The 12,174-nt window shown below is 47.2% G+C and overlaps 1 protein-coding gene and 1 long non-coding RNA gene across 2 annotated transcripts in view; one reads left to right on the top strand and one right to left on the bottom strand.

The window, feature by feature from the left end:
• Positions 1 to 12,174, top strand: part of LOC127749866 (uncharacterized) — a 42,327-nt gene that overhangs the window by 9,112 nt on the left and 21,041 nt on the right. The gene's annotated exons all lie outside the window — the stretch shown is intronic.
• The window catches only part of LOC113202754 (homeobox protein abdominal-A homolog), a 33,940-nt gene continuing 24,533 nt past the window's right edge, over positions 2,768 to 12,174 (bottom strand). The window contains exons 4-5 of the mRNA XM_026417130.2: positions 8,354 to 8,413; positions 2,768 to 6,733 (exon numbers count right to left, since the gene is read on the bottom strand). Coding sequence (XP_026272915.1) covers positions 6,273 to 6,733; positions 8,354 to 8,413 — 521 coding nt within the window. The 3' untranslated portion in view covers positions 2,768 to 6,272. The remainder of the gene's footprint in view (positions 6,734 to 8,353; positions 8,414 to 12,174) is intronic.

Genomic DNA, 12,174 nt, shown 5'->3' with positions numbered 1-12,174 from the left:
GGGCCCGCGGTGGGGCGCGGTGGGGCGGGGCGCGATGGGCCAGGGTGGGGCGGGTAGCGAGGAGGCAGCAGCACCGCGCGGAACAGGCTGTCGCGGCGGGACTATGTACAACGAGAGCTGCACGTCCTTTTCGATGTGCGGCTCATTCCGCTTGAATCTATCGACGGCATCCTTCTAGTGTACTTATAGGACCGATTTCTTTCTCGAAGTGCAAATTTTGAGAACCCCCCTCTTTCCAAAAGGCGACTCTATGGAACACGTACTCACAGAGACACGAGACAGAGACGCGCACAGATATGTAGCATACCACAGACAACGGCACCGTATACAGCTTGCAGCAGTGCCGCCGCGGTCATACATTTGAATTTTTCCCTTTTTATTAATTCTATTCGCCTTATTAATGATAAAACCTTCATCGTCTCGGTACAAGACACGGACCCACACACACGCACACACACACACACACACACACACGTACAAGGCACACGGACACACGCATGCACACGTCCACACACACACACTCACACACACCGAGTCCACGGGTAAGACGTCGGCGGCCTCGCATCCTAACACACAACACAACTCTGGCTGCGTCTCAGATACTGACCTCTCTTCTCTCTCTCTCTGTCCCTCTCTCCCATCTCTCTTTGCCCCTCAGGTGCGGAGAGGGGAATCGACAGAGGAGAGCGAGAGGGGGCGATAGAAAGAAGGAACGAGGCACAGCGAATCCCAACGGCGCGGCAGAGAGAAACGAAACGAACCTGACCGGATCTCAATGAGAACACGGCGTGCATAATGGCGGCTCGCTTACTCCTTCTAATGGCCGTGGGGTCAGGTGAGACCACCTCCTGCCCCTCCCCACCTCTCCACCGCTGCGGGAGATCATGAATCAATGTCAGAGGTCGGGTGGGCCTATCCCGACACAACACGACATAGCCAGCCACCCCCTCCTCTGAGATGGCCAGCGTTTCCATGTGATGCCTTTCTGGTCTCTCTCTCTCTCTCTCTCTCTCTCTCTGTCACGCCACCCTGACGGCTCCCGGGGTGGCCAAGAGCGAGGAAGATGATGGAAAGCCCTGCTGGCCGTTCTGTGACCGCCTGTCGGACCCTTTTGGGATGGCGACACAGAGCAGCAGTCTGAGCGGGAAACTGGGGATATGTGACGACGAAAACATGCGACCCAAATGTTGTAGAACTTGGCCTACGAGGCCACATCCGCAGCCTCTGAATATCCACCGTGTGGAGCGAGCTTACTCGGTCGGGTAGTGACGCCGGATAGTGAGGTACGGATCTATTACACATGCGTTTTTTCGAACGGATAATCCTAAGGCTAACTATATAAAAATTGGAAATCAGTAAGATCTAACACGCGTTTTTGATTTGTTAATATTACTTCCAGTTCAATTGCCTTCCAATGTATTTCATACGCACTCGTCGTGCTATTCCCACGGAGAGATCCATCGCGCGACACTTTCTTTGCCATCTCGCGGACGCATTTTTTACTCCCTCCCTCCCCCTTTTGCTACCCGCGCGAACCGACGTACAAGTTATTAAACAACGCTGACCGCAAGGAAATGGCCCTACAGGTTTCGGATTAGCTACGATCACCTCTCTCTCTCTCCCTCGCCCCCCCCCCCCTCTCTCATGCACTCCTATCAGCCGCGCCGTCACATTCTTATGGGCAAGCACGAATCTGAATATTTTAGCCGTAAACTTGGTGGTAATGGAAGTCGCTAACAGGCCGCGACCCTCTCCTATCTCACACCTCGAGAGTGTGATTGCAATGTCTAACTTTGCCGGGCATGCACTCTCTTTGGACCCTCCTCCATGAAGCCAAAAAAGAAGTCATTCCGTGCTTTTGATTTGAAAGAAATGCAAATGAATTAAAAGGGAAAAGAGATACGGGGCAAACTGGGACGCTATTCGGAACGAGAGCCCAAAGGAATCCCGTAGGGGCGTCAAAGATTCGAGGCGAAGAGCTTGAAGGTAAAGGATTTCGGGCGGCCAGGTTGGGGTCAGGTTTCAGGGGAACCGCCCTCTGATGTGCACCAATAGGAATGCCCGCTGAGACAGGATTCCCAAGCTCAGGTAGACACACTCTCCCTCCAACACAGACAGGTGCACCACAGTGGCAAAGGAGCCATTATGGAGCAGAGCAATGAATCACTGGAAATCTAAACCCTCGCCCGTCTCCTCCAAATCCCTTATGGGGGCCGCCAACTACCGTCGGACCACAGAAGAAAGGCGTGACTTTCTGATCACAGAGTTCTAGTCGAGTCTGCTATCCACCTCTGTGCGTCTCCGAGACCAGATTTATTCGAGCTGGCGAGAATAAGAAAGGGGGAGGGCCGCTTCCGGGAGACCCCTTGCGCACAACGACGCTCCGAACCACCCCTTTCGGTCCTCACAGAGAAGGAGGAAAACTTTTCTGCGGCGAGAAAACGATATCCTCCGGACAGCATACAGGTTTACGAGCGTGGCCGCCATGATAGGGATTCATTATTTGCAGACCAGTCGCCCTCCCCTTCCCCGCGCTCATCTGTATGCAAAGCAGGAGGCCGTGCTGTGCCGCCCTGCGGACCAGCCGGAGCCGGGGCCTCCGCGCCACCGACAAACGAGTGACCGGCGCAGAGTTTTGGAAAGGCGGAGGGTGACTGCGTCTTACTACACAGTCTAAATCGGTTTGGCCGTGCGTTGAATGTTCTGCCAACGGTTCCGCCACCAACTTGATTTCATGGACAGGCACGACGGAGAGAAACTACTGAGGTAGAGATTTAAAATCCTTTATTTACACAAAAAGGTCGACTAAAGCTAATGTCTCGTTCAATTCCTTTCCGTTTTTTCCACGAACATAAACATTGCAATTTTTCCAAAAAAGGACACAGGAAATTTTGTTTGAATCATATTGAAATGTTCCATTACTAAAACACATTCATCATACACATGAGACACATCACACTTTTTAACAAATACAAAACTTAAAGCACAATGCCCCTTGACGTTTTGAAACGCCACGCAGAAACTTTATTAAATGAATGTCTGGTTATAATGAAAATTATAAGCGAGAGAACTTGCTGTAAGAGTGGCTGTCTCCCTTTTATTTAGCCATGTCAAGCCTCAATTGGAATTCGTCTTTTATTGAGTCTTGGGAAACGTCTGTTACACAGTTTTCGCATTAAAAAGGAGCTGTGTTGCAAGTTTTGATGTTATACCTACTTGCTATATCACAAATAAAATCATTATGCAAAACCAACAAAACGAGAAAATACTGTCCATTGAACACCTTAAATATATATATATTGGAGGCCCAATCAGTCATACGTATGCTAAACCAACGATTCGCAGAAAACAAGAGCTTAAGGGAACTGAAATTACTTCAGAGTACGAATATCTGTTGGCGTTTGTCGAGCTTCTGCCACTAACAGAGGATTATTTTTGCATTTGCAGCGGTCGCATTTATCCAACCTCTTGAATGTCTTCAGCAACCTTGCACAACGACACAGAAAAGCACATTATAGTACACATCATACATGCCGTAGGGGCAATATCACAGCTATCCCCGAAATGCTTAGACGCGGGAGATATTACGTTTTCTTGACATATTTTGTACTTGCTGTGAAGTTATACTCACAATTTAAGCATATTGTATTGCACCAAGTTTGAGGAAGGGGGAAAATCAGTCTGCACAACTCAAATATTATGAAGCAGCAATTGCATAGCCACTTCAAGAAAAAGCCGATATTGTGACCAGTTAATATAAAGGGACTACGTTGTCGTAAGATAAAATATAAGAAAATGTCCTACATGTGTCAAGAAATATTGTGCTTGTACGACGGATTTGAGGGCTAGAAGTCCTTCACCTTCTGCCAGTAAAAAAATACTTCGTGAATAGAGACCTCCCAGAAATATCCATAATTTTTACTAAAACAGTTCATGATTGCCCAAGAAAAATGATTCGTTTTGAGAGACTATGATTGCACGAGCACACTTTACAAAGGCGATTCATTCCTACGAGTATATTATAATGAAACTTTATGGGCAAGAAAAATTTAACAAAAAATGAGATCTGCACTGAGGCAATTAGCAAATCAGAGAGAAGCTTCTACTGGAGATTAGAGTGATAGTTATCATTTTAACAATGAAATTAATAAATAATTTACTCTAAAATTGTTCTATCGCTACAAAAAACGTCCTACCCTGACACCAAATTACGTATAACTGCTACTTTTTATATCACTTTGTCGACTCAGCATTGTGTGCCTTCCATTATGCGTGGACCATTATCGGTATTTTTCAGCTTTAAATATTTTCGTGGTAATTGTTTTATAACATGGCTTTGAAGCACTTAAATCGGATTTGTACTTAATTCTTTCCAAATATTTATAAAAACCATTGCATTACATTACTATACTTTTGTTCGCGAACTTGTAACTTTCTCAGTATGGACCAAGAAACGGCAAACTCCGGGCGTCGATCTCTTGAAAGCGAAATTCAGATGAATTTATAACAATAAAAGGGGTAAAATTACATTGGCACAAGGAAACAATTACGATTCACCGTTTGTGTAATTATGCCTAAAAATACAGGAACAATCACAATCCTCAATTTGGACTTCAACTTTGTCAGAGAGTAGACTCATATTGAGACATAGACATTACTAAGTCATATTTGAAAACCTAAAAGTTAATGGATACATTACGGAGCACAGTCACTCGTGCAAAATTTTCCTGCCATGCAGCCCCGACGATTCTTCGTACAATTTGTACTTAGTTGTAGGACACCCTTAAACTGGTTAAAGGAGAATTTGTAACAGAAACCATCTTTGCAGCCTTAGCATGAAATTTTTCCATTAAATACGTGTACTATCTGGTCAAAAATGAACGCTTCGGGCAAGCTAATACAAAAGAAACATCAGTGTATGGAACGTTGTGAGGAATGTCTTCTTGAATAGGGAAGGCGACATGGCAAGATAATTCAGGTGAGCTTAAATACTTAGCCTATCTTATATGCTACTTTGGGTAGGTAAACTGAACAAGTTTGCCTACATGTTAAATAATCACAAAATAATGCAAAGGCTTACTGATGGTAAAAGGAAACGATCTTTCGTGTTCTTTTATGACACGGTCCAGAAAAACAATATACACCTGCTTTCATCATCATACTGTGTACGACATGAGCTGGTAGGTGGAAAATGCACATAAAACATTTAAATAATCTTTTTACTAAACAATAACTCATAAGAAATAATAAGTTCTTCGTAAATTAATAATGGCAGTTAGTATCAAATTCTAGACTGATCCATAGTTATACTCATAACCAAAAAGGACAAAATATTTAAAAATAACAAGTAACAAAATACGTATTAAAATCACATCATAAAACAAGTTAGCAACAAGGGTGTCTCTCAGCTTGAATCGCAGTCCTGTGGGACAGCAGTGCCTTGGAGCATCCCGTTGCAACACGCTCCGAAACCACTAATTGCAAACATATTCTTATTACAATACAGAAACACATATATTCTCGCAAACTTTCCCTGCTTTAATTATCTGAAAAGATTGTTAAAAGAAAACGAGTAGTGAATATTCGCTACTGGTGAGTAGCAACTATCTTGCAATTTTGAAATAGAAACGACTTGAAGTGTTCCTAATTAACATGCTGCAATAATTCTTTACGTATTGAAAATTTATCTAGTTTTGCTAAGAGTACACCAATCTTTATCTCAGGTAACAATAAATGGCATTTGTCAAGTATTCTTTAGAGTGTTCGCGACTTTCCAACCGGTTCCCCGTAACTACAATGTAGATGGAGAAACGCAAAATACTAGGTTAAAGCTAAGACTTTTCAAAGACTCCAAGTAGTTGCATGCATCATAAATTTTCTTTTTTCTTCATTTGAAAAGATAAGAAACATTTTTGGACGAGCCTTTCCTTTGCTGAAGGTAGGTAATTTCAAAAGAAGGCTACAAATTTAGAGCAGAGACAATATTTTTTTAATACTTAGGCCAACGTCAAAAGAGTTACGTATTAGGTAAAGGCAAGATATTGGACCCGCTTTACTTTAGACTACTTCGAAGATGCAACGCGTTTTAAATTTCCATTCCGGGGCAACCGTTGAACATATGTCACATAGAACACGGGGACGTAGAGAGAGCGTTATATACAGAAACGTTGCTCGAGGGTAGGCAACATTCTCGTACGTCATGAAAGGGCTTACAGAAGTAATATTACGAATAACTATTACGTATTTGTTTAGGTATATGAGAACCTTAATCTCTATGTGGGCACTTTGCTGACAGCTTTCAGTAGGTCCGCTCCCGGCACACCCATTTTATCCCCAAGTCCCCCGAGGAGCTTGCTGTGATCGTGTTGCGGTTGCTGGTGGTGGTGGTGACTAGAATGATGCTGCTGCTGAGGCTGCTGCTGTTGCTGCTGTTGAGGTTGGTCAAGCTTGGCTTGCTTCTCCTGCTGCTGCTGCTTGAGCCGCTCCTGCTCTTCCCTCTCTCTCCTTGCCTGTTCGTTTATTTCCTTCACTGCTCGCAGTTCCTTTTTCAGCTTCATTCGCCGGTTTTGGAACCAAATTTTAATTTGCCTCTCGGTTAGACAGAGGGCGTGTGCGATCTCGATCCGCCGCCGCCGCGTCAGGTAGTGGTTGAAGTGGAACTCCTTCTCCAGCTCGAGGGTCTGAAACCGGGTGTACGTTTGTCGACCTCTGCGCCTCGGGCAGCCATTTGGACCTGCTTGGAGAGGGCCAACAAAAACATTTCTCATTAGATATTTTGCATTACACAAAAAAAATCTGAAAATAGGATCTTTTTAACGAAAAATCAACAAGAACAGTCTCTCTTCCACCAGCATTTAACATGCGCCGTTTTTAAAATACCGAAGTCTAACAGGAAATTATTTGCTATAAATGAATTTTAAAAAATGACCTAGTACTAGCATCCTACAAACCATGCACACGCGCGCGCGCACTCACACACACACACACACACACACACACACACACACACATTCAGGCACACACACGAAAATGCGCGCGCGCGATTTACGTCTGATAGGAAAGGTGCGCAGCGCGCCGCGGCTATCCTCCGAGTTCACAACGCGACATCCCCATAAACCAATATAATGCCCGTTTTACGATCGGCTATATATTTCGCGTGGCGTGTTATGATCAGTTCCGGAACAATAAGAGACGAACACCAAACAAAACCGATAAATCTTCCTATTGCGCCTACCGCGGCCGCCCGCCCAACGGCGAGGCTGCGCTAATTGGACGGGAATGGGATATTAAATTTTAACTATTTTCCAAACTCCTGATAATAGGTTAACCTCGAGGTTAATAAACAGCGAGAAGTCCTGGCAAACTCATTTACACACCCTAAACAAAAAAAATTGTTTCAAAATTCTAAGTTTAACATTGCAGTGGTATTTTTTCCCAAAGCACTATGGAGTGGCCAGAACAAGAGCGCAGCTCATACCTCGACATGTATGTCGAAACAATGGTCAGTAAACTCTTCTCACATGACGTTTAAGGCCCCTAGACTGTCTCAAAAAAATAAAACGGCTTATGCCGCAAGCGTTCCTTTGCCTATAACGTTCCGTCGTCTTACGAAGTAACATCTCAGTGTAGGGAGGTTACCGGCGAGGAGGGGGAACGCTTGTTCACTGTGGGAGTGACACATGCCACTGTCCACCTCATCCCCAAATAACGCGCACAACACAATGATGGTTACGGTTTTATAGCAGATTCAAACGTCTTTCTCCGCACCATCGCTATTCGTCCCAAATACGAGGACCAATACGCGCATGCACGCGGAAACTGCTCTTTCTCCAGGAGCGGACAAGAAAAGAGAGCACAGCCGGAGGGCCATAAAAGAAAAACGTCTGTTGAATCGCGATATTTTACTGTCAGATGAATATTGTTAATGGGACTTCACCCCCCCCCCCCCGCGCGTAGCCTTTCCGTATCACAAACTTAACCCTCAGAATATGGCGGCAGGGAATTTCTTGTGCCATCCTACAAGAACAATCTCAATGGAAATTATATTCCGTTTGCGTTTATTTGGGGCGTGCCCACGCATAGCAGGGAGGACCCTTGTTATTCTGGAGGCGCACGGTTCGCTCCTACTATCGCCTGCCGGCTACAAGACGGAGATCTGAGAAAGGGTTGGGGCACTGTCCGCTGCTGTGCGACCGACGGGCCAGTCGGAGCACATCGAGAAGGCCCGATAGAACCACGTGGCCGTACATGCATGCGTTTATCGAAAGCAATTCTTATGTACTACTTTCTGTAAGCATATTTCGCTAACTGCAAAAGCGTATACACATGAATAAATTCAGGAAGTACACTATACCTCTAATAAAATCCCCATAGATATCCGCGAGGCCAGGTGTCTGTCTGGCTGTAGGTCCACCTAGAAAATAGTGACAATGGCGTCAACATCTTGGTTCAGAAAAGGGGAAAAAAATCATGTCCGAGCATCTGTGATCAGTTTTCGTGAAACGATTGGTGCAATATTTATTCTAACTGCAGTGCACATTGCGACAAGATATTTGAAATGGCACTTATGAAATTCAGCTGAGATGATTGATCAAAGCGTGACAAAGCGGCAAAAGCATGATTAAGCGTACAAAAGCGGTAGGCAACGAAAATAATAGCAGCTCAGGATTAAGTTCAATGCCAAAGTTGACGCAGCGAGATGTTGCCCGCTGCCTCCCCCACCCCGCTCGCGGCCACCACTCCCTCGCCACCTCGAGTGACCGGAAGGTGATTTAACGACCAATAAAACACTTTGACGAGGTGTTCGGGAGGGACCCAGTGAAAGGACACTCGGGCTGTCGCGGCGGGGAGCACGGCCACTGCAGCCCCACCGCAATCTGCCGAGCAGCTCCGGTACCTAATTGCCACCAGCGCTGTGATAACAGCCTCCAGCAGCCCCCCCCCCCTCTCTCTCTCTCTCTCTCTCTCTCTCGCCAACACGCTCCGACCACCCAGCACTGGCGGCTGATGAACCCGTCCGCTAGAGACACGAAATCTTCAATAACAAGTTTTCTTAGCATGCGAGGCCTCGCTGCATGCATTAGGGTAATGTGTTAATATCAAGCAGATTAGACATCCTGCGGACACGGAATTGTAAAAAAAAAAGGCCCTCGTCGGACTGTGCCTCCACTTCACTCTACCATTTTTCACCACTTGACACTTGACAGTTCACTTCAATCACATCGTCAACTCAGTATATTACGCTTTAAAAATGGCAAAGAATGTTTGCCTACGAAACCGGTCGACAGACACCTCACATTCTCAGACGTGACCCTTATTTGAGCAAAGGCCGGTGAGACGCCTTGCGCCAGCAGCAAAACTTGCGGCAAACAACAAAAACAACAACACTGTGCAACTTAAGAAGGACCTCCGACGCTCGTTTGCATGTTCCGTTCTCAAAGTTTGCTATCTCCATAACAGCAACGAGGGGGTGAGAGTGAGTGAGAGAGTGAGCGAGAGGAAGGGAGAGGAAAAGAGAGCGAGTGAGAGAGATAGGGTAGAGAAAAAGGGGTGGGGAAGAGAGATAGATAAAGAGAGAGAGGGAGGGAGAGCGACAGGGAGAGAGAGGGAGGGGGGAAAGTGCGGGCGGGGGGCGAGCGAGCGAAAGAGAGAGAGAGAGAGAGAGAGAGAGAGAGAGAGAGAGAGAGAGAGAGAGAGAGAGAGAGAGAGAGAGACCAAAAGTCTTTGCATAAAAGAGACACGGTTTGGGCGCAGGCTCGCGCAGGCTCGCGCAGGACCCGTACGGGATGGCGTAAGTAATCCCTGAGGATGTCCGGGCCGGGCCCGGGCCCCTCTATCTCGCCCCGTTCTCCCCCATTTAGCGCTCCCTTTACTCTGCCTTTATGCTGCGTCGCCCGTACACAAGCTACATATTTCAGGCAGGTTTATAAGGATTTAACTTGGTTATCTCGCTCGGGGAGCAAAACTACTTTAGCCTGCGGACCGCCTTCGGTGCGCTAACATCGCGAGCCGCACAACCCTTTCGCAGTGTGTGGCGTTTCAAACACTCGCAAATGTTCTCAAGTACAACCGAATACCTTCATTATTACTAACGGGTGAAACTCGTGTAGCAAAAATGCGTCATGATCGCAAATATAAATTACCCTCGAGATCAAGAAACGGCACGAGTCCACCGTGAGGGCCGCAGGCAGGGCAGCGATGGGCCCCGGAGCCCGGAGCGCACCGCTCCCCCTCTCCCTCTCCCCCTCCCGCTCCCTCTCCCCTCCAGGGGCGCAGCGCTCGCCAAGATGGCCACAATAACCATCGCAGGCATGGGCACGGCGCGGGCCGATGGGCTGAGGCTACGGCCCTGAGGCCAGGCCAGGCCCCTCCCACTCCATACCGGCTACGAAAAATGAGCCGACTTCAGCAGCGCGCGAAAATGGGCGATTTTCGAAATTTCTTAGAGCACTTCCAGCCGAAGGGAAGGGGTGGCGAGGAAGAGGGGGCAGGGATGCGACCAGCCGCAGACGGAAGAAGGGAAAGAGAGAGAAAGCGATTCCTCCCTCCGCCCCCTCTATTCCCCCTTCGAAAGGACCACTAAACGCAATAACCAGCATCTCGATTATTTATAGAAGCCCCGTTGCACCTAACTGAACGAGGGTGAGAGAGTCGGGAAGAGAGAGAGAGACGACTTTTATACTTTGCTCGAGATTAAAACACATAACTTGTCTGTCCCTCCCCGCTACCTCATCGGGCCTCCCCTCGCGCCCTTGCAGCATGCTGGATTGACATCGACGCAAAGGAACTAACCACAGCGCATCGGAAGGAAGCGATTCTGCATCCCTGTAATAAGTAATTTCGGTAACAGATTGGTAAAATGTAATGTTATTGGTAATTTAGATGCGGAAATGCATTTGAAGTCGAACTGAACGAGTCCACACAGATCACATATGGCGCACTTGACCGCAGTTGAAATAAAACAGCAGTCCAAACGAACTTATTTCAAGGTTTCCACTATGCAGTGATCTGCACGTATGCCCGTGTGCGAGAAAGTGTGTGCGAACCTAATACTGTAGTCATTATTCTTCCTTAGCGCCCTCCCACAAACTCCATCCGGGGCCTTGACGTACGGGGGATGGGGTTGGGGCCTAGCGGGGAGCACCAAAAGGAGAATGGATGGGTGGACGATATAGAATGGGGGTAAACGAAATAAAAACAGACGAAGCCGTTCGGTTCGGTAAGCTTCTCTTGGCAAGAGAAGGGGGTGGGGGGTACAGTGGGTGGGGACAGGGAGGAAAAGAGCAGAGAAAAAGACGGGGAGGGGAGAGAGAGAGGGAGAGAGAGAGGGAGAGAGAGAGAGAGAGAGGGGGGGAGACCTTGCTGCCGCACTGCAAAAGTTGGATGAAGAAGGGAAAAAAGATACTGAATCGCGCTGATCGTCCATTTTCGTACAGCGTGGGGCGAACTTCGCGCAGCTCGCAAAACACGGGGCAGGAGCGGGCACAGGAAAGAAAGCAGCAAAGAAAGTGGGGGAACGGCGGCGCCATCTTCCTGCAACGAGGGAAATATACTTGATTTCCGAGGGAGTGGAGAGATAAGATGACTCGACTTATCCATTTCGACCACCGTTGGGAGGGTGTTAGATGCAAACCACTGGGCTGACAGATAGCCCTACACACATCTACACCTATTGAGAAACGCTATGTGACACCGCCCAGGACTAATTGAAAACAATTATAGCAACCTAACGGACTTGAGGTGTAACTTAAAGAAACACCTTTCCTGGTCTTTAAAAACCTTGTATTACAAAAACGAAAAATCCAAAGCAACAAACCGCTGGGCTGAAAAAACAACGCGCAGAGAAAGTCTGCGGGTGCGATTGCTCTGTTGTTTGAATGAATAAAAGGCAACGAAAACGACGAGAAGAACAGGGGAGAAAAAATACAAAATATAAAGGGTCCGGCAGTGAAGGGGGTCGGGGGACAGCGATAAGGCAACTCTTTTGTCTGCGGGCAGGCCCTGCAGGCCGTAAAGAGAGGGCAATAAATTAAAGCAAGATAGTCGCTCCCGGTTATCAGTCTCCAGTCCACCCCCGCGGCCAAAGTTATCCAGAACCGTCTCCGCACTCAGTTGTGATACGACTGTCGCTGCTGCCAAGGTTTAGTTGCCGTCCGACAGCCCATCGAAAGTTCC

The sequence above is a fragment of the Frankliniella occidentalis genome, unplaced genomic scaffold, assembly GCF_000697945.3.
Source record: "Frankliniella occidentalis isolate FOCC.00 unplaced genomic scaffold, Focc_3.1 Scaffold102, whole genome shotgun sequence".
NCBI lineage: Eukaryota > Metazoa > Arthropoda > Insecta > Thysanoptera > Thripidae > Frankliniella > Frankliniella occidentalis.
The sequence above is the reverse complement of the archived record's forward strand: the minus strand, read 5'-3'. Positions and strand labels throughout refer to the sequence as shown.